The following is a 26837-nucleotide window of genomic DNA, read 5'->3' as shown; positions in this document are numbered from 1 at the left end:
ACACTAATTCACCAAATTATATTTTCAATTTAATTATTTCTTTCTCTTTCTAGCTAATTACTTTTTATATTACACCAATTATTAACATCATTTTGAGATTTTGAGTAACTTTAATTATATAAATTTATTTACATATCTAACTAGTAACACTGTTGGTGTATGTAAGATTAATTTAACTATATATGTGTTTATTATCAGCTTAAGCAACCCTGATGAACAAAAATATCTCACATCTTTAATGTCAGATATACACACATATATGTATATATTGAAAAGGTAAAATCCTTGGTGGAAGGTTATATAAAATTAGTCCAAACATGATGACAACACATAATATTATTTTAACTATCTTTGTCATCTACCGACAATAATATGTGTGCATGTCTATATGATTTTCATGGTTTTTAATTAAAAAAAAATTAGGTGGAGTAATTAAATTAGATTTCACCGGTGATCATTATGTTAAGACTTGAGAGGGGGGTTTGAGTGAGTGAAGTGGGTAAAAGGACAAAGCTATATAAAGGGGAGGAAAGGCAGTGTTAAAAACCCACCAATCCATTCAAGGATGGGAAAAATGGGATCTTCAATGGCTCCTATTCTTTTTGCTGCCTTTGTTGCTCTCCTTTCCCTAACTCTGCCGTCCACTACCAATGCTAATTATATCTACGCTTCTCCTCCTCCACCTAAGAAGGTATATTACCCGCCTCCAGTATACCATTCTCCTCCACCACCCAAGAAATCATACTATCCACCTCCAGTGTATCACTCTCCACCACCACCCAAGAAGGTTTACTATCCACCACCAGTTTACTCTCCACCACCACCAAAGAAGGTGTATTACCCACCTCCTGTCTACAAGTCTCCTCCGCCACCCAAGAAGGTTTATTACCCACCTCCCGTCTACAAGTCTCCTCCGCCACCTAAGAAGGTGTATTACCCACCTCCCGTCTACAAGTCTCCCCCGCCTCCCAAGAAGGTGTACTACCCACCTCCCGTCTACAAGTCTCCCCCACCTCCCAAGAAGGTGTACTACCCACCTCCCGTCTACAAGTCTCCCCCACCTCCCAAGAAGGTATACTACCCTCCTCCCGTCTATAAGTCTCCTCCACCACCAAAGAAGGTATACTACCCACCTCCAGTCTACAAGTCTCCCCCACCTCCCAAGAAGGTATACTATCCACCACCCGTCTATAAGTCTCCTCCACCACCAAAGAAAGTATACTACCCACCACCAGTCTACTCACCACCACCGCCAAAGAAGGTATACTACCCACCTCCCGTCTACTCACCACCACCACCGAAGAAGGTGTACTACCCACCTCCCGTCTACTCACCACCACCACCGAAGAAGGTGTACTACCCACCTCCCGTCTACTCACCACCACCACCGAAGAAGGTATACTACCCACCCCCCGTCTACTCACCACCACCACCGAAGAAGGTATACTACCCACCACCCGTCTACTCTCCACCACCACCGAAGAAGGTATACTACCCACCACCCGTCTACTCTCCACCACCACCGAAGAAGGTATACTACCCACCACCCGTCTACTCTCCACCACCACCGAAGAAGGTATACTACCCTCCTCCCGTCTACTCTCCACCACCACCAAAGAAAGTATACTATCCACCTCCCGTCTACTCTCCACCACCACCAGTATACCACTCCCACCACCTCCGGTCTATCATTCTCCACCACCACCAGTATACCATTCCCCACCACCTCCCGTTTATTACTACTCATCGCCACCGCCACCTCCACACTACTAGGAATTAAATGTCCTAGGTCAAGGTAATTTTAAATCTCCCACCAAATTGCGTTGTCTTTTCTCCACGTATATAACAGTAAACATAACTAATAATATATGTTACTTTCAAAGGACAGAGAAATGTGGATGAAAATGAAAACAAACAAATAATAATTCTGTGGATTTTTAACATCATAAAAATTTGGTTGGCCGTCACTAAAATTTGGACTACTGTTTATGATTTATATCCAAAATTCAGTGGTAGGGACCCCAATAGATAGAGAAAATTCAAAAATAAAAAACAAAAACTTGGGTCCAAATAATTAATTTTGGTTAATTTGTTGTGTTGTGCAGGGATCTGAAGATGAGAATATATATATGTGGAAGTCAAAATAAGAGGGTTTTGTTTGAAAGATTTGAAGCACACAGTGTGAATTTTAGTTTGGTTCAATAGGGGAAATGAAAGGAATCAATCTCTATAGTATATTTGGTGTTTCTTTTTCATATATTACTATTGATATTATTATATTACAGCTTTCCAATATTATTATTGCAGGTTTTAAATCAAATCACATGTATTTGCTTTGTAAAACGGCTTTACTTCTCATGTACTGTCTTTATCTGTAATGAATCTTAGCTCATCCTTTTTTGCTCAAAGCAGAGGTTGTGCTATACTTAATAGCTTAATAAATGCATTTTCATCACTTTTAATTTCTCATTACACAAATATAACAACAGTTAGTTCTATTTTCTATGTTCCACTTAATTATTCAACTACATAATTTTTCTTTTTTGTGACGAGAGAGTAGATCGTAGTTAAGTGTTGCTCTCTTTTCATTATCAAATCTTTCAATTCCTTCTCTTTGTTTAGTCGTTTGATAAGACCTCCATTCAAAATTAACCTAATTATTAACCTAATTATTAACCTAATCACTTTTCAAAATCTAAGACTTCTTTTAGTTGAAACAAAGGGTGTGTATAGTAAATATTTGAAGTTAAACATTTCAAACTATTAGAGACAATAGACATTCAAATATCCAATAATAATTACCTTTATTAAAAACTTGACTAATGTTCAACTATATATGTATATTGCATCATGATTAAATAATTAAATGTTTTTTTTATTAAATGTTAGTATTTCTATATATTTTTAAAGTAGAGATTAATTGTGAGAAGAAAAGTATAAGAAATTTATAAGCACATGGAGATCATATTATCTCAATCTCATTAAAATGGAAGTCTTATATATGGTATGCTCCCAACCAAAAAATACTCAATTTTGACGAACAATCAATAACGATTTTGTGTAGGAAGGGATGCTCAATACAATTATGGTTGATAATTACATGAAAATATTATAATATATGTAAAATAAAATCAATGGAAGAAGTATGAAAATGTCATATTTGCTATTATCGTTATTGAATGATCTAAACGATAACGACAAAGGTAATGCAAAATATTTAGATAGATTCGTGGATAGAAAATGAGGATGATAATACAACTTTTGATTATAGATTGGGTAAAACGTGATGTTAAAGAGGTAAAGTATGTTTAAATAATTGATATGTGTGAAAAGAAAATTTTAACAAAAAGTATACTAATTAAGTTGAATAGAGCGACAAATATAGGTGTAAGGCTGGTGAGGCCTATTTATCAAAGTTTGCATGGGTCAATGTGTTAGGAAAAATAATATAATGTTTCTTCTTATGACATAAATTAAACACACTTCTAATTCTATTTTAATATATGGTCGATCCAATCATAAGAGACCCACCCACAATAATTGCAATGAAGTTTGGGACTCATTGATTAATCATTATTCTATTGCAAACCCAAACGTCACTATACTAATTCCTAATTTTCTACCAAATTCAAAAAGTTTAAATAAATAACCCCGTAATTAATTCCTTTTTATAGTTTTAAATTTTCAAGTTAAATTACCATTTTAAACTTTATATTACCTTTGTTTTTAGCTCAACATTAGATGAAAGCATTCATTCTTATTGATTCCTAATTTTTTAGATTAAATTTTAAATTTTATTCAACATCTACATTTATAGATTATAATTAAAATTTAGTCCTAATAATAATTTGATGTCTTACACTAGGGGTTTTATTTCACTATAATAACTAGATATTTATGATCTATTTTTTATTATAAATTTATGCATTAGTTAAACCCTCTTAAACATGTCATGTATTTATAAAATGTTAGAAGATTTCTTACATTTTTTCCACCAATATGGTAGAGATAGGCAATAAGTATTTTAGTGACATGTGACAATTAAAATAGAATTGACTATTGAAGATGTGAATGGAAATAAAAATAATAGTAACAAAAAAAAAGGAAAGAAACAATAAGAGAATCCAATTTTTGATAATTGATGATGTGCACTAGTGAGTTAGATTCTTTATATTATAAAATTTGAAGGGAGTGATTAAATTTATGGTTGTTCTCACCTATTAGTTTAAACACCGATAGAATCACTTAGTCTTCAAACTTCATACTATTTCTATCAAATACATGGAGATACTAAATAAATAATTGTATAAATTTTTTTGATACAAAGTTGTCTGCAAACAAAATTTGTAGATTGACAAATATTTTTGAACTTGCATTTATTTTTTCTGAAAGAAAAACACTTGTTAGAGATGAATGAAACATTCCCCATGTGAGAAGAATAAAATAATGTAATTATTAATCTTCCTCCAAATTAATTTTCTAGCAACCTTATAATTTCAAAGTCAACTTTATATAAAATTATGAGACAATTTTGTGGCATTATTTCAAAGTCTCTTCTCAAAAGTAAATAAATGAATAAAAAATTGATTGATTAAAAGCTTATTACATCAAAGCATGCACTATTTTTTTCTTTCTTTCTTTTCTTTTTTTATTTTTTTGTCATTGGAATGTTCTTATATTTTAGTAATATCTTACAACAACTATGCTTTTGTTAGATCTCAAAAACATGAAGCAATTAATTAATTGATTATTTAAACTAAGGTTGCTAATGTCCTCATTAATAAGCTGGCATGCATTTTCCCTTGTTTTATTTTACTTTCTCAAATTGGTCGTCTTGCTTTTTCTTTACTAAAAAATGATTCTAATGTGCAATTAATGATATTTGTGAGATCAATTTGAGTTTATTTATTGGGGTGGTTAATGAATGCATAAGGTTAGTGAGATTTTTCTATAAAAAAAAATTAGATTTTTTCTATTCAACATGTATCTACATCTTCACTAGTTGTATTACCATATGTAAACAAAAATGAAATTTTATTATATTATTATTTAATTAAATATTTCTATTTTTTTTATAATATATATCTTTTGTAAATGTTTTCCAAATACCTTTAAACAGTAATTTTTTAAAATTCTAAATATAAATTTGGGATTTTAAATAATATGGTGGTGATCTAGAAGACTAGAACTAGTGAGAATTTCAATGGTATTGAAGTTAATTTAAGAAGAAAATAAATATTCATTTTTCTTCCAAATGAGAAAGTTAAAGGAAGTACTTTTGTAATTTAACAAAAAGAAAAATCATGAGTGTATAACTTGAAGTTATTCATGACAATTCAGTCAAACGTATAATCATCTGTTTTTAAAACAAACTCTACATATTTTATGTTGAGTTGAAACTTTCAAGAGAATGAATCAAACCTGTTTAGTAATAATTAGAAAACGATAAATAAAAATGATCTAGAAAAAGAAAAAAATGAAAATAAGAAAACTAAGTTTGAAATATTTTTTTTGTTTGTCATCTTTGTTATAATATTTTAATTATACCATTATGAGTTAACTAAAGTATCTCCATAAATGGCAAAACAATACATAATTTTTTTTAACATAAATTAAAATTCAATTAATTTGGTATAAAGAACTATAGTTTTAATTATATTTTGAAAAAATAATATTTCACATACATAATTATTTGTATGATAAAAAAATCATACAAAAATTATACATGATCTAAAATAACTTACATTTAATTTACATACCGTTATGTTTCTGGCTATAGTAATATGCAATCAATATACATAGTATTATAAAATATATTAAAATAATCAACACCTCAAATATGTATACTATTATAAATCAAACTCTATAAGGATCTGCATCTACACATAGATTGTAGTAACACACAAATTATTATAACACATATCGACAATAAGAATCTACTTTGCACCTTAAATGATTATATTAGCAAGTGTGAATTTTTCACCTGTGTACTTTTGCTGACTCCACTGGGAACAAAACAAAAAAGGAAATATTATGAGAAAACAAAGTTAATTAGAATGAATTCAAATTTTGTTTGATCTTCAACAAGTCTTCACCTATCATGGGACAAATAAATCCATCATGGTAAGGAGTAAACCTTTTTTCTTCTTCTTCTCTTGTCTTACTCTGTTTGGATGTATATTTGATAGGACCGTCCATTGACATAGCGACTTATAGTTATAACTTAGTATTTCAATGGATTGAACATGAAAAAATATCTTATAATATGGGAGAATGAAAACATTTTAGTCATGTTAATATGCTTTTAAGAATGAGGTGAGACTTGGTGGTGTTGCAAGCTAGATCGTTCATACGGCGAGAATTCAAAGCATTTCAATAAATCTCCGACCTTTGAATATATAAAATATTTTTAAAAATTTAGAATCAAATAGACTTAAATGAAAATAATAATAATAATAATAATAAATGGATGGTTATTGTTGTAATTGAAAGCTTAATAATGCAAGGAAAAAGTATGAGAATTCATGGAAAATGGAATCAAATCTTTTAGAATAATGGACAAAGAAGATGGACAGAAAGATGTGTTGTGTTCTTCCTTTTACACCCAATAAAAAAAGGATTATTCTAAAAACTTTTGAATAATAAGAAAACAAAAATGTCAAAGTAATTGAAGATATACAAAAAGGGTAAAGATGAATCTAAAGTTAGGTGAATGCGCGTAGAAGCCACCAACTTAATCATACCATACCCTCTCAATTAATTTCAACTCTAAACAAAAATTAAAAGATAATTTAACATTTTATTGGTGTAGAATATTTTTAAATATAATAAATAAAAATTTTATTTTAAAGGTCAAGATGCTTAAAATATATTTACTATTGTAGCAAAAAAAATCACAGTTTATCAAATCACGATAGACATTGATACATTTCCATCCGTGTATAGATTTTAAAAGGTTGCTATATTTGTAAATATTTTTAACGGTATTATCGTTTACAGTAGTTTTCATTTTAAAATCTACGGAGCAAGTTGAAAACTAAACCCAAATTTTAAAGACAAAATAGTATCTTTTATAGAAAAATAATCTTAACCTTAGTATCAAGGTTTTATCAAAGAATGCATTATTGTTTTGGAGGTCGATGTTAACATTAGTGTAATGTTCCTCTAAATCTACTTTGTTTTGAAATTAGATTACGATAATAATAAAAAGGAAAGAGTAGGGATGTGATATAGATATAGCAAAATGGAAGAAATGAACACAATGTCCAGCATATGAGTATTAGTAAGAGTACCAAGTTGTGTGTAGACTTTGCTTCTTTTTTCTTCATTTTAAAAAAGCCATCTTTTTGGATTCTCTCTTCATAAAAAAATGAGTTTGAATTTGTAGTAAAAATCTACTCTCTCTCCCAACCCCACACGTTTTCATCAAAATCATCTCTTGTCGTATTTAATAAACTCTTTCTCTTCTATCTTTTTATATATAGTCAAATTTGACACTCTCTATAATCTTACTCAACTTTTCTAAACTTAACATCCTTTCCTCGTCAATCTTTCATAAATGCATTCCCAAAAAATATGAAGTCTTTCAAGATGTGTTGCTCAAATTCTTTTTCATTCACTGTATTTCAAAAGTGTTTGGTGCATTGTTTAAACTTCTAACCTTTCTCTATCATTTACTATCTATTATAGTTAATCATTGATTTTCTTTTATGTTAAGGGTTTTAGTTAGGTTTTTTCTTTTATAAAAAAGTAGGTTGCATTTTGTTTTTCACTCTCTAAACATAGTACATTTTATCTTACACCATCTTCCTAACTTAACATAAATGAAGATTAGGAGACACAAAAGGGATATTTTTTTTAAAAAAAATTAACACTGAATTATTTTTACCCAAAGGGGTTATGTTTAGGCACACATGAAATGGAATGAGATGATGAAGATTCTTTTAAGAGAGAGGACATATTGATTCATCTAAACGTTAAGTTGTCACAATCGTGTATATATTTGTGAGCAATAGTTGAAAAGTGGGGTTAGGTTCACATACATATATATGCTATCAAGGGTTGTGTGAACAGTACTAGAGGACGTTGTTCAATTGAGGTTATATATATAGGAATAAATAGAAAAGAGAAAAAAGAGAAAATTGTTACTATGAAACAAGAAGAAGAATCCAAGTTGGATAATATTAAGAAAGTTGGCAAGACGCGTTGGAGTATATATAATTCTTCAAAATTTTGGAAACACAGTATGTCTATTGAAAAAGTTGTTATTGTTTTACTACATTTGAATATTGTTTACTTTGTAGAGTAAAAGAGAAAACAAAAGAAAACACAACATTGAGATGCTAATCTTTGATAGTTTTCCATGTTTTCTAAAATTGTTCCTTTTTTTCTTCTTTCTCTTCTTGCATGAAATAGAGATGTAACATCTCTACTTTTTTTTTCAATCAAAGTATTCTCAAAATGGTGTTTAGGGGAGATTTTTTATTCGAATTTTTTATGCATCTTTTCTGTAAGTTTCCATAGCTTTGCTTTTGATTTTAATTAGGTCCACAAAATCATGTTTTTGTTTGGCCTTTAACGATTTCATTGACACACAAATAAATGATTATAATAATAGGTTAGAGAATGAGATCAAAGTAAAGTCTTGTATTCGATTAGATAAGAAGATGTACGTGATGTTATGAATTTATAAGGATAAACAACTAGCACGGATGATATGTGATCTATTCGGTGATAAAAATTAGAACTATGCAGAGTTTTTGTGAAAAAAGAAAGACTATCATATTATATGATAGAGATTTCTTTAGGTAATTCGTTGTCTTTAAACATCTATTAATAAAACGATTTATTATTTTGTATAGGGATCATGCATGTTAATTGTGTTTATTTATATATGAATGATTGATTTATTTTGTGACTAACTAATTTGAGATTTTGGTATAGTAAATTGTTATTTTTGTTGATATCTAGTGAAGCTTAATTTTTTAAGTTCTATATCACATCTTCTTGTGCTATGAATGCCAATTCTAGCCATGTTGCTAAAACTAAATTCATAAGAATAATAATAATAATTCGCCATTGATGGTAAACTGAGTTTTTTTCTCCCCTCAAAATTAGATGACTTAAAAGATTTCTTGAGAAAAAATAAAGTAATAGAAAGGAAATGTCATTTTTTTCAAAATTGTTTCTCTAAGATTGCTAAAATTTGACCATTGATCAACTTTTAAGTGATGAAAGTGGGAATACATATTTTTCTTAGAAATTCATTTTTGTGATTTTGTTTTGAGGTTAACAAAGTACTAATTAAAAGTGGAGTTGGAAATATGGAAATAATAAACTTTAATTGGTTAAAGCCAATTTGCATTATTAGTTACGCCAAATCATGAAAAATAAAAAGTGATTTTTGGAAAACATGTCAGTCTAGTTCATTCACAATTTCAAAGTTTATACCACCAATAATAGCACAAACTTAGATGTATCCAAAAATCATGAAAATATTGATAAAATAAATTGTTAAAGTTCATTAACATATTATGAAACCAATTGTTTGGCAGATTAAGAATACATCAAATTTAATGATATTAATAGAACTACTACTTTTAATTTAAAAAATGTTGTAATATGGATTCTATTATCGTAAGTTTCAAATATGAGATTAACAAAAGCATCGATACCTTTTGGTAAGTATAGTTGGTGTGATTCAAAAGTTTGCAACCTCAGGGAAAGTTTAGTGGTTGAATTATGAAGTAATGAATGAAATATATAATCCTACAATTACCACAATTGTCATAAAAATCATTTGCAATCTCTTAGAAGTTGAAACTGGAAACCTTGCACAACAAGGCTGCAACAGAACCAAGTGGACCATTTATATTATCAAAGAGAAGTTTGTTTACTTTCCCCTTAGATTTTCAAAGAACCAATCTCATATTTTCAATTAAACCTTTCCCATTTCCCTTTCTACATGCAAAGTTTTTCCATTTTGATATTGCTCCAACAATAACCAAAAGTTTGATTGGCTAATTAAGATGGAAAACTTTTGATTAGAAAGCATCAAGTATTAATCATAATAATTTAAACTGCAAAATGTCTTTTTAAGTTTTTCTAATGTTGACTGTTAATCATCTAACTATTGTTCTGCAACATACTAGGACTTTTAGTTACAGAAATATAATCAATAAAGATCTAGATTATCTTTCATTAACTGCCACCAAAATATAGAAATACAACTAAAATCGAGCTTGTCTTGGTTGGCTTGAAAATTTTCTTTTATTAATTGTATTTTCGTTTTTGGATGGTTGGGATTTTCCTTTTGTTGTGGGATTTTATCCTTATTTGCTTTTGGTCTACCCTAGTAAAGCTTGCTGAATATTCATATATCTGTGGAATTGTTCTGTATTGTGGGGCTTCCTTTTGAACAAAAAAAACTACCAGTATTTTCACTGTGATAATTGGTGTTTGATGTTATGTTCGACATTATTGAAGATGTGGTATAATTGTTAGTGGAAGTCTAACGTTAAAGCCTAGCTGGAGTAAACTTATTCAAGGGGAGTCTGAATTCAGAAGAGATAGTAAACCAAGTTTCAAACTTAGCAAGAGGCTAAACAATTTGCTTCCGTAGATTTGTTATAATTGAAGACGGTGCATCAATAAGATTATAAGTTGTAGAATACTTCTCCTTAGGTAATACTAGGTTTCTATCATCGACAAATTTTGCTATATCGTTATATGTTACATATCCGAATATTTTAAATTTAATTACTATATTTACAACTATTTATTTCAGTAATCTAATATTGATAGAAACTAACTCTCGATGAAGTGAAAAATGGTTGTCTTTCCTTTTTGCAATCTAAACGAGGAATTTTAGGATGATATGTTAGTGAATGCTTGGTTAGGAAGTCAAATCCAATTGCAGTAATGGTGATAAATATAGTGTAAAAATTGAAACAAAGTATGCATTATTTTTAAAGTTAAATTTTTTATAATTAATAGTAAATAAAAAAATAAATATGACCTTCGTATAAAAGCATGAAAACTCAAAGCTTCTTTTGCAAGCCAGCCAGCCAGCTTTTTCCTAGGCCCCTTTGCTTTATACCAAAGAATGCCAGCCAAATTGTAAACTACCATATGAAATTCATACTACTTTCCCTGCTATTCTTTTTCTACTAAACAATAGTTTACTCAAATTCCTGCATGTATAATAATACTTTAAACATACACACAATTAAAGCTCCTTATATATAAAGGCACAAAGAAATCGGAAAGAATCCGTAAACCTCATAATAGTTATAAGCTTTTCAGCAATGATTATATGAGGCTGCCAATTTTCTATAATGGCCTCTAAATGAAGTGGTAGAATAAGCATTATTGGGTGAGGCACCAAATTTGTAATACCAAACTCATCTTGTTATCACAAATTTCAACCAAAGTCTCTTTTTGACTGTTTTTCATATTTCACTGTCTCATTTTCATTTTACACACTTGATTCCTTGCTCATTCCAACACTCTGTCAGATATACAGTAGACCTCCTAAACAACCTCTAAATAACTATGCATGTAATATACACAGACACAGGAAAGAAAGAGACTCATTGAACAACTCGAAAGGCTAACAACAGATAATTTTACTATATTTTCTGAAAACACCCTCGTGGTCAAGTATTTTTGTAATGAGAACATGCTATTTCTTCTCTCTTTTCGCACTGAGCAGCCTCTATACTTCTTTTTCTCTCTCAGATGTACAATATTTGTGTAACTATATGAAGAACCGAAAGTGGAAAACAAAATAAATATCCTCACGGAAAATACAGGGTAAAGCCGAATTGAATATTGCACCTTCTACACAGCTACATTAGCTCCCATTAACTGCTGCACAATTTTCTTCATATTTTGTACACATCTAAGCACACATGGGATTTAGAAGTTAGAAGGTTTGCATTTAGCATATAATTCATGCCGTTCAAAAGACATGGGGAAGAGGTATACCTCTACTTCTTCTAGGAGACTTTTGAGTTCAACTTTTATCTCGGTAAATGGAGGCCGATTTACAGGTTCTGCATCCCAACATCTTTGCATCATATCCAACAATTTAGGGTGAACATTTTTGGGAAGATCTGGACGTAGTCCCTGAAAACAGATTACGAAGTCATAAGTCTTGACTCTTGAGAATACTGTGTTTTTTAGTCCTTAAAGGGGGAATTAAAGCAATGCTTTGGACTCCTCCTAGATACCACGCAAATTTGGAATCCTAAAGAAAAGTAAAATAAACAGAGCATTCTTCTTAATATACTCGATTCATCTTATTTATATTGATGTTGCTTTTACACTTAACAGCAATCTTTTCCAATTGCCCCCATCTTTCCTCCTTTTTTTTCTCATCGAACTAAGATCCATATAGCAGCATTATAAGTTCCATCATTTTTCATTGGTCCATAGGTGCTACTACAGATTGGAAGAAAGAGATTGTTCTTCTCATACAACTTTAGCTTATCTTTGGCTTCAAATGGCAATAGGTAGAAGGAACAAATTTTAGTGGCAACCTAGCTTACCTTAAGAGGATGTTGGCACATAGAGTTGAGTTGATAAAAATTATCTGAGAAATTAGATTATCTGGAGAGTTAGATTATCTGTATTTTGAGCTGAGTTGAATCATAAAGTTTAAATTTTGGGTGCAAAGCAGAGTGAGAAATTTAGTACAGTTTTTGAAAACAAAATTGATTTTGTATTTTTTTTTAATCTCCTAACTCTACATATACTTTTCAAAAAATTTAGCACTAAAAAATGCTTCATTTTTTCTATTCTTAAAACATAACAAATTCGTGAACACAAATCTTGAATTCAATTTTTGAAATTTGAATAGTCAATTACATGATATAAATATTTTTCTCCAATCTGTAGCCCTCAATTTTTAACCCTCTACAAATATTCCATTTTCCAATTTTCAAATTTTTTAATTTCCTTTTTATTTTTTCGATCCAACTGAGATTTTCAGGAGGGAAAACAAAAAACTTTGTGATCAGCACAGATACAGCCAAATGCTAGAAGATATATCCAAACCTTAGAATAGAAACTCCAAAAATGTAAATCTAAACAAAAAGAATGTGGAAAAGAAAAGTAGTCAAATCTACAAAAACTACTTATCTAGTAAATCTGATAAAAAAAAAAAAAAGCATCGACACAACTCTAGAAAAATAGACAAAGTAGATAAAAGAGGGATTCAACATGAAAAGACAAAAATAACTCATATGAGCAAAAGGGGGAAATCTGAGGAAAGCAAACAAGAGGAGATGGAGGACGAGCTAAATGGACAAAGAAAGAGAAGATGAGAGAGATCAAAAGAGGAGTAATATGAAGAGACGGGTGAGTCAGTGAGAGAAACAACAGAGTAAATGAGAGAGTTGGAGGAGAGTAAAGAAAACACGTGAAATGAGAGGTGTATTGAGAGAATAAAACAGTGGGCCAATAAACCAATCGTTTTTGTTTTTTTTTTTCTTTTGCAATGGGCCAAATGGTGGGTGAGATTTTTTTGCCCACCCAATTCAACTCAACGGAGGTTGCCAAACAGCCCCTTGCTATTTTATGGAAAGAAGAGGTTCAATGTGGAGAGGTGGAGAGGTCATGTGATGAAGGTTTGAGAGATGGCAGGCAAGGTACAATGTGGGCACTAGTCTGTCTTTTGTAACTATGACCTTACTTTAGTTTTGTTGGATGGGAGTTCCTTTTTTTTGGTAATTTCTTGGAGTCTCCTGTTGTGCTGGATTTTTTCCTATGCCCTTGTATATTCTTTCAATTCTTTCCATGAAAGCTTTGGTTTCTTAATTTTTAAAATAACAATCATAATAATAATCATAAATAGTAATGCACCAAAAACTAGCACACAAACCTGTCTTACTCCAAGGGCAGCTTGTAATGGTGTCATGGAATCATAAGGAACCTGAAATGCCAAAAGCTTGCGTGAAAAGAATAACCACATGTAGTGGTTAATGGTTATCATATACTATTAAGCAATCAACAAAACAATGATAAAGGTATGTACTCATCTTATACATAAGGTTGCTCAATAATAGCTTTCTGAAATACAGGCAAGCAAACAAAAAGAAAAAGACGTTGCATTGTAGTAGATTGTAGTCAACTTGAGATATACCTTTGCTGTTACTAGTTCCCACAACACAATCGCAAAACTGAAAATATCTGCTTTCTGATCATATGGCAGATGATTTATTACCTGAAGATGAAAAGTAAAATCAACGCAAAAAGATTGAAGTCAGTTAAAATGCTGCCAACACTCTAGAATACAATCTCTAAATTCGTCAGAAAATCGCCAACATCCTCCGACTGATTCATCACCTCAGGAGCCATCCATCTGTATGTTCCAGTTTCTGCTGTCATTACTCCTTGACTCTGGTATCGTGCAACTCCAAAATCTGCCACCTTTACAACCTTAAACGCAAAAGAATACGTCTTTTAGTCATAAATGGGTTTAAATTGTTTTTTAGTGCAAGCTCATAAAAGCGCATCGCTAAGTGACGTGTGGATTGTATCCTTGGTCTCCATTGATTGTCCATAAAATGAAAGCATAGGAAACACTCGGATGAAACTAGCTAAGTCAACAAGAAGTAATTGTGGGATTTACCACTGAACAAAATTTATGATGAAGAACATAATGTGGAAGTGTTGGAGAAAAAGACTTCCTAATTTCGGCTCCCTTTAGATGTTGACAGTAACATCTTTTAACAAGAGAATAAATGAACTCAGAAAACACATACAAATCCTACTTCAAAAATCCAACATTGACTATTTTGAAGTAACAAGTGTATTCAACCACTGTAATAGTGAAAGAAATTATCAGAACAGCCAGAGGATCCACTACTAAAAAAGTCCATCACACATGTTATGTATCTAATTAGGTACAAAACACCAATTCAAAAGAACAGGAGCATGACCACGAGAGCTATACCTGACTAGAAATCCTATCATCTCTTTTGTACTGTGAACTTTACTAGGGACTAACTGCTCAATATTTTTTTCATCATATAACTTGGCCAGTTCACACTCCAAAGAAACAGGTAGATATGAAGACAGCTTCACATATATTTCATAGAGAACAACATCACACCAAATTAATATATTGACTTCTTCAGTCAGCACAGGGCAACAGTGACTATTAATTGTTGATAGTAGAGTGAATTGGTACATCCCATGGGCTAAATGATCACATTAGAGTTTAGTGTTATATCTCGTTTGCATAGCTATTTCAGTATGGTTAATTTTATTTCTTTTTCCCTTTATCTAAGGTATGGAATGACTCCTTCCAACCCCAAAACAACTTTCCAATATATTTTCTGTTATCTTCCAAAACCTAATTCATATAAAAGTAGTTTGATGTAAAAATAATCGTTTAAGATACCTACACTACTACACTTCACCAGCTGATTCCAGTAATATAATGTTCCAATCTTACCTGTTGAGTGTCCATTAGCAGATTTGCTGTCTTCAAGTCCCTATGAATAATGTTATTTAAATGTAAGTACTCCATTCCTTCACAAACATCAATAGAAAACTTCAGCAGTTGCAAGAGCTTCAGCACGCAATGATTCTTGTGCAAGTAATCATAAAGACTCCCTCCTGGCATATACTCTGCAAGAAACAACTAAACTTAAATTTTGTACTTGAACAATATAGATGGAACATAAATCCAAAAAACAGGACTACAGAAGAAAGTGAATTTAATGACCAAATTCTAATCCAAAATGCATATCAAATAAGGCATTTCTGGTATAAATGCAGATGGAGATATAGAAATGCAATAAAGCTTCGATAAGTTTGCATTATTGCTAGAAACTACCCCCAAACTTTGCCCTGAATAAAAAAAAAAAAATTCAATGTCACTTGGTTTAAATTTAAAAAATAAAAATAAAAAATTACTCCAAAATTGTGACTCCTACTCCACACACTACTTTTGATCGATCTACGCCAAACTCAGTTTGCTAAACAGATTAGTGATCTTTCATCATAGTCATTGAGTATTTTCTTTGTTTCTGTAATTCAATTAGTTGGGAAGTGGATCCCTATAAATTAATCTAATTAGTTTTGGGAAACTAATTCAATTGATTATGAATTACTTTATGGTGTGGGGGGGATTAATTTATTTTATTTTATCTTGTATTCCAAAAATCGGGTCAGTAACATTTTCACCAGAAAAGAGGGGGGGAAATCCTATATCAACCTCACCACCTTCGCTTGTTATTTATATCTAGAAACACTACGAACTCTGGCTATCCCACATAATAGCCCATACTAAATAACTCAAATCTAAAGAGAAACTCATTACCTTCATGTCTTTATCGCAGTCTTTATCTTTATATTTTCGTAACTACCCACCCTTACCATAATCATTCCTACAAGATACCTTCTATTTAACTTGTTTAGCTTTTTGGGTTTTGCCCTTTTGTATGTTTCATTTATCAACAAAAACATTTTTTTATACAAAAAAAACTAACTTTTATTGAAAAGAAAAATGAAAAATATAAGGACATACAAAAACAACAAAGCCCACAAAAGGGGAGCACCCTAAAGAAACAGCCGCCAATCTAACTGAATGTGAACTATAGAATAAAGGGGCTCGTCAGTCAACACCAAAACCCAGAGAAACATTATAAATTAAAATTCACAAGGGACCAAACATCAACCAGATCCCTTTCAATCCCTCTGAAACATGTTATCTACAGGCTTATCTTCATCCTAAAACAAATTTTAAAAGACTTATTATCTTATCCGAAACCAACAATTTGTGGTAAAACAAATTTCTTTTTTCTTTTAAGAAAAAAGTCATGAAAATTCACATTACGTCATGCATGAGGAAGAGTTAGTATTTGTATCTATTGACGAAAAATAATGTCCGGAAAAGGTCAGACAACAGCCAACTAAGTCTCAGGAACGTAACTATTTCTGGTAACAAAGTTGACCTCCATCAAAACCTTACACTAGAACATAAAGTTAAAAGAGCTTCACTTGACTGTCAATCTTTTATTGATGCGGAATTGTGTTATTCTGCACACAACTCTTGTTCGAACCAAGCAAACATCTATCAGGATATATATGTAAACTACAGAAGAAGATCCTACAAGAAACTAACCAAGAACTGATGAAGGAAAAGGAGACAAAATTAAAGATGAAAGTAGAGATTTATGTACCTGTTACAATACACAAATGTGGGGAGCTTGTACAAGCACCTACAAAACGAACTATATTTTTGTGCTGGACCTTCCTGCATTTCAGATTAATTAAGATCCCTTCACAAAGGATGTATGGCGGTAGATACACCTATAACAAATTGATTATAAAACATAAACTCTGGAAATTATTCCTTCACAAATGTGGAAATAAAAGAAAATCATTATCGATGGAGTGGGGAAAATGTGAAGTATCGAAACAGTTCCAGGAAATTGAAGATTTCGAATCTGCAGCTACTAAACACCGTTGTTTGCCAGAAGATCCTTTTGGTAAGAATGTATTTTAATCTATGACGATGTTTGGATCAAGGAAATTGGTAAGCATAATATTTGTACTTTCACTTTCAGGCGTGTAGGTTCATTTTTTATTAATGAATTGAACATGGACTAATTTCCAGAACTCCTTCTCAATTGAAGGTCCCCTATATGTAAAGTATCCAAACACAATCTCCTATAGAATCAAAAGAAAAAGAAAGATATTTCATATGATCTACCCGCAAGATCACAGTTAAAAATGTGCAATTCTTAGCAAGTACATTTTCAAGCTGAAACTGTGCAGGTGTTCTGCATGATTACATTAAATAAACTATCAAGAGGTAGAAGTTTGTGAGAAAAACTTAGCCATAAATAAACAATAAAAATGATTGTCGTCTGTACACGGCATCCTCCGGAAAAATGATCAGTGGATTCCTTAACTTACAGTATGATAATGGAAAGATAAATATCAATATTTTACATTTTCCACCCCCTAATCCCTATGGGTTATTTTTTCTTTTTTTTTTTTTAACGATGATAGGAAACAGTGTTCCCTGCTTTCATACCCCAAACTCAAATATAATTGTTTTATGAAGAAGTAATTTTATCACATATCAAAATTACCTGAGAATAGTCACTTCTTGATTGAACTCATCCTCTAAATCAGCATTTAGATCTTCAGACCTTAATATCTTGACAGCTACATCTTGACCAAGATAAAATCCATGGTACCTGGGGATGAGAAAGAAAAATGAATCACATGGTAACATGCATAGTTGCAATATTAAAGAAGGGACTGTAGTATTCAGAGAACAAATAAATAACGAGCGATCAAACATATCATATTGTGAACGACATTGCTATGAATGGCAAAGGTCACTTGATTTTATTGCTCGGTTGGGGACAATATGAAACTTCAACTCAGAATATATCAACGAGAAGCTAATGTAACAAGTTCAGATGCTATATCTGTAAGCTTCCTAATAAGATCCAGATGCTATACCGTTCAAGACATGGTCAAAGAAAAGTGTACTTTCAGTTGAAACTTACAAATCACCACAAGATCCTGATGCAATTCTTTCACCTATCTTCAGTAACCGTCTATCTATTTCCCAATCTGCTGATTTTACCTGGGCGTCTAATGTCTTCTTGACCACTGGATGAGAATGTGAAGACCCAGACCACGATCCCTGCATTCCATGAAAGAAGTTGCATTGTTTCCTTCATATTCTATCACTTTGCAAAGGGAGAAGGGGGTGAACATGAGAATTTAAAACGTCTTCAACCATAGACAATTGAAAACAAAGGACTCAAATTTGTTTATGACAAAGAAAACAAAAATAATAACAATTAGTAAATGCTGCAAAATTATCTGGGAATTATAAATTAGGTAATGACATTTCATTCAATATCTTTCATAAAGAATCGTGTCAAAAAAAACGCAATTTACCTCATATCTAGCCACTGCTTTTTCCATAGCTTCGTACAAGCCATCAGTTTCCTGGTCACCAGATTGCAAAATCAGCAACATATAGACTTAACACAATCCTGATACAAAAGATACATAATACAGATCCCTCCTTATAATATTAGAAGGTTGCTGACCTGGGATAATACATAATTTCTTATAAGTAACCCAACTGATACAATTTTCCATTTAAAATCCTTAGATACAGATGCAAAATGTGAAGAATCTTTGCTAAACGTCATAACGAAAAATCTCGTACAGGTTTCTATGTCTTGATTTAAAATAGACAGGTTGGAAGACAAGAGAACCAGTTGAGCAAGCAGTAGCACTCCAATCCCAACATTCAAATGTGGATTACTTTTGGGGTGGATGCTGCATACATATGCAACTTGAAAGGCCAACTAAATAATAGAGAGAATTCAGAGTAAATTTACAGTTCATCAAACTACCTTTATTGTTATGAACAGAGAGTGACATAACATGAAGTTAGGAACATGCAATAAGCAAACGAAGAGGGAAATTTTGAGCCAAATGGCAAAGATATTTTAGATCTTCCAATCATTTCATAAGATAATTGTATATAATACCAGTTCAATGGTAGGCCCTAAACCTAAAAAAATTAATAACTAATCTAACAAGAACAGAAAATATGAAAAACAGGGCAGCACAGCAGTAGAAACAGCAAAATATATATTTAGCATATATCACAATACAGTACCTCAATAGGCCATCCATCCACCACAAATACATCCAAGGAGTAACCATCAGTTGTTGAAAATACATGTGCTTCTCGAATGTTAAGTCCTATATCAGAAAGCAAAGCAGAAAGCTAGGAAAAAAACTGATAAGTCGTTAGAAAAGCCAGTGTGAATTTTTTTATCAATGAAATATCTCTAATCTACACAAACAAAAAGCCAGTGTGAATTCTCCCATACTGATACTTTCATAATAATGACCAACTGACATGAGCAAATGAAAAGGAAAGATGATCAATTATTCTCAACACCTAGTATGAGTATTAATTGCCCCACGATAGGTTGTTCATTAACTGTCTTATCCCTGATACAAACTTCTAGCTCTCAGTTTGTGTACAGTTAATTTTCAAGATCAATTCAATGCATTTACTGATGTTTTCTATGTTTGTTAGAATAACTCCTTGTCTGTGGTTAACTGCTGTAAGGGGCACTTTTATGAGAATTTTTAATTATACAGGAATAGAAATCTTTCAGCACAGTAAGAAAGGGTCCCATGAAATTTAGGTCACTATTATCTTTTTGTTACTTCTTTTCCTAGGATCAACGGATTTTTATAACTACTCCCCTTCCTGTCTATACATATATACAAATGGTATTCCCCTTCTTATATTATATTGCTTTTTCAATATATATATTTCATTATCTAACCCCTTCAGTTGAACAAAGGACTTCAACTGGTGTATTTCATTCTTTAAATAAAAAGGTTTCTTACTGAAATAAAAATGATGTATTCAATTTGCCAAAAGATCAATTAGACTCTACTTGCTCAAAAGAGAGAATAATACATCAAATTAATGCAGCGACTAAAACTGATAAAAAAAGAAAAAAAAATACTATCAAACAATCCAAAAGTTTCTGCCCTCATTAAACGTTCTGTTGTTCCTTTAAAGCCATCTTCTAAGAATTGTTGATTACCATAAACTAGTGAGAATGCTAAACATACAATAGAATGCTGGCCTTTGTATACATAAGTTCCATTAGATAGAAGCATAAGAACAAGACTTCAATGAGCATGCTAGACTATGAACGTTTTGGCAACTTTTGCCTTCCCAAGACATTCATGTAGATACTATCAAATATAAAAAAAAATAACCATTCCAGCCTACCTGGCTAAGAAGCTTTGGCTTGTCAACCGTTGAAAATATCACTTCGTGTATCAGAACATGTCCAATATTACCAGGCCTGCATTGTACTTTTAGAAAACATCTTAGTACCTAGTTATAGCCAGCCAACATGTCAAAAATTTGAACCCTGACGGGAACTACAATAATTTGTAAAGCCACAAAAATAGTCTATGCAAATACACGTGTTAATCATAACTTTCGAAAAAAAATTCCAAATAATACATCCCCGTCCACAAAAATAGTCAATGCAAATACATGTGTTAATCATAGCTTTCGAAAAAAATCTCCAAATCGTACCTCCTATCCATGGGCTTCGAGTTTTTTCTAACATCCAAATTTAAGCCCTCAAGCTTGGAACAAGCCTCAAAGTCAATTATATTTCCTCGAGTTCTACAACCCAATGATTAAGAAATCAATTACCACAAATCAACTATGTGCAGAAAGAAACCTAAGGGGTTAGGCTAATAATGAAAATGCAATAGGCCCAATAATTACCTTTTGTGTGACAATGGAAGCCTTCTATCGGCTGCTTCATTAGATGAACCACTTAAAAGAATACTATCAAGAAAAACGTGATCATCATTGCCATCTGACTTAGTACTTATGTGCTACAAAATCAACAAGAAAAATGTAGAGCAATAAAACCTCCGCCACTAAAACAAAGTTTATACAAACAACATAGAACTCTATTTAATACAATTGAATAATCTTCTGATAAGAGAGAAGTCATAGACTTACAGAGTTATAAGCAATCATTACGAAATGTTGCACAACAATTGTGTATCTAACTACAACGAGACATATGAAGAAGCAAAATACAAAAACTTCCTATCAATATTTCAAACCACAAACTATTAAAATCACAACTATCCTCAACATCCTCATTTCTATTTTCAAAAATTCTCTAGCTCCTCCCAAGTCAAATGGCATAACATAATACAAAGATTACTTTTTTTTTTAACAGAAACAAGCCTCCTTGTTAAAGATAATAAATGAGACTAAACCTCAAAGTACAAGAGTATTATACTAATAGCAAAAGAAACTAAGGGAAAATAAAGACGAAAACTAAAACAAAGACTATACTCAGACAACATAAATATGAAGGCAACCTAAAAACGAACATAAAAAGAAAAATAACGATCTCAACAAAGCCACTCAAAGACATTACGGCAGCAGAAAGCTGAAGCCGAAGCAGAACTTAATTGCTCTCTCAAAGATCCCACTCAAATCTAAAATCTTGAACACCCAAATCTTCAAGATGAAAGGAGAAAGAGAACCCCAAGAAGATGCAAACAGCTGCTATTTTTCTAATGCAAAGATTTCAAGATCCCAAAAAATTATTTTCATTGTCCTTGGGCAAAAATTATTGTTAGATCTATTTTACCACATGAGGAAAAAGAACAAAGGCAAAAAGCCATTGAAAGAGAAAAAATTATTAAGTACATTAATGCAAGCACTAATTAATAAAGCTGCTTATAACAATCAATAACAGGAAATTATATAAACTATTGTCAAATAATATATTGTCTCGATTGCTTTAGTATACCATCTGACTTTCTTTTGTGCAACCATATTGCTATAAATCCATACAAACACATTCTAAATTCATTTTTTATCGGCCATTCGAAAAGATTCAGGGGCTGGGGAGGACTATATTTAACAAGCAGAATATCATTCCTACCCTCCAGGTGCCACCCATGGCAATTTGATGCAGTTTGTAGCAATGCGCCGTCCTCAGTTTTTTCCCTCTGATATTAGGAAGTTCTACCTTCAGCACTGATGGTTATGACCTCATATACAGTAATTCCAAATTGTCACCCCTCTCTAACTAGTCATCAATAGGAAACTGATAATATCTCTCTCTTTCAGCAAGCCATTTTTCTAATTTTTGCCTCAGGTTATATGTTTTCCACCATAAGTTTGGCATAATCACACTCTAAGCAAAAAACTATAAGAATGTTTAGAACCAAGCAACATTGCCCATTAGTTACCTCTAAAAATTGTACAAATGAAATACAAAAAATACCTCAAGAAAACGAATGTGGTAAACAGGGCACTTCTCTGGATCCTTTGCTAGGGAAAGAAGCTTTTGATGTAACAAAACATCTTCCACCTTCTCCATGTTAACATCAAGTCCGTAACTGACAGAATAATTATCAAGAACCAAAAAGTTAATAAATCAAGAAGAATGAGTAGACCATCCCTAGCTGATGATATAGTCTAGCTATGTGAGTTTAACATGCTATACTACTTAGACACTCACCCACCATTAAGAAATCCATCTTTTATTTTCCTATTAAAAACACAATCTAAAATAGATACACCAAATAGGAGGTAAAGGTAAAGGTAAAGGTAAAGGTAAAGGCAACAACCAAACCCAAGTTACATGATTAAAATTTAAAACTACATAACTACAAGAAAAAAAAAGAACTTCAAGTGGTCATTGATAAAGTTAGTAGATTTCCTTTTTTTTTCTCGACAGAAAAAAAAAAGATTAGTAGATTTCTTATCCAAAAAAACCTGAGATGACACAATGAAACTGACTTAATTCTACAATACGACCAAGTCCTGATACTTATGTACAGTGATTCTATCATTCCTTTTAAGCCACAAGTACTACAAAAAAGTTTGCAGGTATTTAACCAGGGATATGATAGCAAAGAAGCTGACCATCAACTTTTTATTTTTCCTTAATCTGTTCCCTATGTCTCCAATCAAATACTTGATAAGATACTTTACACAGACGTGCATCACTTTCTAAAGAAAAGCTGTAACATCAATCTGAAAAGTATTTGACCTTTAGTTATCATAGATTTTTTTTTAATAACAGCAATAGAACAAAATCCGTTGGATGAATAGGACGATCAAGCAGATGGCAGCACCTCTTTACCTAACGTTCTTTCATGGCCCAAGCAAGAGTTCAGTGATCCTTACAAAGATTCCTTTAGGTTGTTCCTTGCTCATAGAGTGAGCTTTTTTCTAAGCCTAGTAGTTAAGTAGCTTCCGTATGTTTGTCTATCTAGGTGTTAGGATAAGCCTAAGTACTTCCTTTTCAAGTCAAGAAGTGACACCATTTAAAATCAAATGTCTCTCCGTGACCACTGAATAGGTAGGAAGGAAGAACGCTATCTCACCATTTATGAAAACAAAACCACTCAAGCATGCAACTCCATTTGAGAACTATTGAGAAGATTATGTATAAGAATCCTGATTGATACTCGTTGGTTCAGATAAATATAGATTAAACGTTTTTTTATAAAAACAATAACTTCCATTGGAAAAAACTGAAAGAATGCACTGGGCATACAAGAAACTCAACCCACAAAAAGGCATCTATCCCTCCAAGAAGGGACTTCAACTATCCAAAATAACTCCTATAGAAGAGTTACAAAAGATATTCAAAACCAAAATCCACAAAGAAACATTAAAGCGGACAAGGGACCAAAACTCACTAGGTCCTTATCCACCCCTCTAAAAATCCTACTACTCTGCTCACCCACAAAACCCACAAGATCACACACACGCCAGCTAACCATAAAAAGTAGCCCTTCTCCCCATGAGGCGGAATGAGGAGAAACTCATACATCATTGCACTAAAGTTATGTTGATATGAACCCATTTTACATAGTTCTAAATTCTAAATTCTGCAGTTCAACTTTTAGCATCTCCCACTTCATAGCATTCATGTAAGATAAGAAGATTTTGTTAACTTGAATATCAATAGATTTGTAATTCATTTTCAATAATATTCTATTCTACAGCCAGCAGTTGAAGCATGTTTTGAGAATATTGTTTCCCACTAGCCATATCAATTATCAGCCTTTAATCAAATCATGCATAAACTCTTGCTTCCAAACATATCACTACGCCATTGTTCGTTCCTTCTAAGCTGGTAGTATTCTTTTTTTATTTGAATATTTGCTATAAGTAGGTAGTATTTAAACAGTGAGTTGTTAAACTGGTAAGTTCAACCTTACTCCCAACAAGTTTAGTCAATCCAAAATTAACAAATGCTGTCTAACAATGATTTCTTAAAAAAGAAATTAAGTCATTTCCTTTCTGAACACAATTTTCAAATTTGACCTAAATTTTAAAACTAAAAAATAGAAAATAAAAAAGAATATGTTCTTCGTTCTCAAAACGTGATGACCAATACTCAAAAAGTATTTTCTATTTAAAAAAAAAAAAACAGAAAAACAAACAAACAAAAGATTAAACATACAGAGACCCAACTAAATTTCAAAAACAGAAAAATGAAAAGGAACCCGTTACCAAATGAACTTTCCCAACATTAGAAAACAACATATAGATTAAGCAGAAGCAATAGGATTATGACAGACAAGTAATAGAAAGGAAAATTCCCCATAAAAGTAATCCACCAAAATCAGCTTCCTAATACAGTTAGACAAACACTACCCACTACAAAATCCCAGGAAAAAGATCGAAAATCAAATAAAGCAAGGATGCAAAATGCATATACCCTCACTCGATTACACCAGCTCAAAATGAAACACAAAAGCACAATAGAAAAGTAGCAAAAAAAAAAAAAAGAAAAGAATGAAAAAGCCCAAAATCCAAATTACAATAAAAGAAAAGCAGAATAAACTACCTCGGAGGCAAACGATTGAAGTGAGCATCCAAGTTCTCGCGAAATTGAGGATTAGAAACAGCCTCCTCATGTCCACACTCAACCAACCTAGTATAAACATCGTTCCGAACATCGTGGGCAGGACAGAATCCAGCAGCAAAGCTTCGAGGCGGCGAAGAACTCTCACCAACGCCTTCAACAAAATCCATATCCGCCATGGAATCAAGGAAGACGAGGGAAGGCCATGGGAAAGAGAGCGAGAGAGGGAAAATTGGAGGAGAAAGGAAGTAGAGAAATGAGATTAGGAATATTTATTGATCAGTAGAGAGGATCTTTGACTGTTGATAGAATCTTGAGGAAGAAGATGGAGTGGTTGGGTATTTGGGGTGAAGATAGAGGGTAATGTGGTCATTAAGGTTTGAAATTTAAGGGCGAAACCAAATTAACGAATTTCAGATGAAGTTTTTTTAATAAAATATTTCTATTTTTGGAATTTAATATTTAAAGGCTTCCATAATGGAAATGGATAGGGTCCGGAAAGGCCTGAGGTGTGAAAAGGAGAATGTTTATTCAATTTACGTAAATACCCTTCCCTTTCCTTTTAATTACGATATCAATTTTTTTAATTCCAACTCCCTCTTTCATTTTAGCTGTAATCCTAGAAAGTAATAATGATTGCTGTTTCTTTTCTTTTTAGATAAATATTAATATTGTTTCTTTTAAGAATAACAATTAATATTATTTGTTTTTCCACTCTCAACTTTTTCAATTCTCTCCTCTAATCACATCATCACATTTTAACATGTGATGGATTCTTTTTCAAAATAATATGGTTTTTTTCCACATGTGATTATGCTAATTGTACCTAACATACATGCATAAGGTGGATATGTGAATAACAATATATACAAACAACCAACTAACTTACACGTACACTTTGATGTTTCAATTAGAAAGTCTAAAGATAAATTTTGTTATCGATCTCCCGTGGACTCAACTTATCTCTTAAGTCATTTTACTTGCATTTTTACAAGGTTGGATCACCTATATTTTCTCCAGTTAGATTTTATTGATGTTCACACATCCATCCTTTTTTTTTTTTTGTTGTTGGATTATAATCACATGAGAACAAGATTTGGTGGACTCATCGAAGTGGAGTGGATTAATTTGGCTTTGGGCCGAGTTAAAGATCTCTTCTAAATTTTTGTTGAGTCGAATCATGAATGAGTTACATGATATGGTAGATTAGGTCTAGATTTTAGTAGAGGGTGGGATCAATGGTAACTTCATCTTGGATCAAGTCAATCATTCTCTCCAAGCTTATTTCATCTCTAGGCATTGTTGCTTGCCCATTTATCAATATTTTATTGACTCAACTCCCGTTGTTAACTTTATTCCAAAATTATTATAAAA

The 26837-nt window shown here is 32.0% G+C and overlaps 2 protein-coding genes across 3 annotated transcripts; one reads left to right on the top strand and one right to left on the bottom strand.

The window, feature by feature from the left end:
• Positions 1–510: 510 nt before the first annotated feature.
• LOC116404642 (extensin-3-like) lies at positions 511–2462 on the top strand. The gene is given in 3 exon segments (XM_031887812.1): positions 511–1667; positions 1670–1795; positions 2106–2462. Coding segments are annotated over 2 exon segments (1206 nt in total). The 5' UTR covers positions 511–565; the 3' UTR covers positions 1774–1795; positions 2106–2462.
• Positions 2463–11387: 8925 nt separating this feature from the next.
• LOC101216231 (serine/threonine-protein kinase STY46) lies at positions 11388–25795 on the bottom strand. 2 transcript variants are annotated; one of them, XM_004140969.3, is made up of 16 exons: positions 25446–25795; positions 22863–22977; positions 21332–21444; positions 21134–21226; positions 20819–20894; positions 19676–19786; positions 18940–18990; positions 18540–18679; positions 18114–18221; positions 17196–17269; positions 15464–15639; positions 14350–14442; positions 14147–14227; positions 13886–13936; positions 11989–12129; positions 11388–11902 (listed from the first exon to the last, which is right to left on the bottom strand). In XM_004140969.3, exons 1-16 carry the CDS (start codon positions 25640–25642, stop codon positions 11855–11857), a joined length of 1668 nt encoding a protein of 555 aa, XP_004141017.2. In that variant the 5' UTR covers positions 25643–25795; the 3' UTR covers positions 11388–11854. The 2 variants fall into 2 exon arrangements, with proteins under 2 accessions (XP_004141017.2, XP_031743451.1); XM_031887591.1 differs by lacking the exon at positions 25446–25795 and adding an exon at positions 22518–22584.
• Positions 25796–26837: the final 1042 nt, after the last annotated feature.

Source organism: Cucumis sativus, chromosome 6 (genome assembly GCF_000004075.3).
Source record: "Cucumis sativus cultivar 9930 chromosome 6, Cucumber_9930_V3, whole genome shotgun sequence".
NCBI classification, from domain to species: Eukaryota; Viridiplantae; Streptophyta; class Magnoliopsida; order Cucurbitales; family Cucurbitaceae; genus Cucumis; species Cucumis sativus.
Note: the sequence above shows the minus strand (reverse complement) of the source record. Positions and strands in the feature narration are given on the sequence as shown.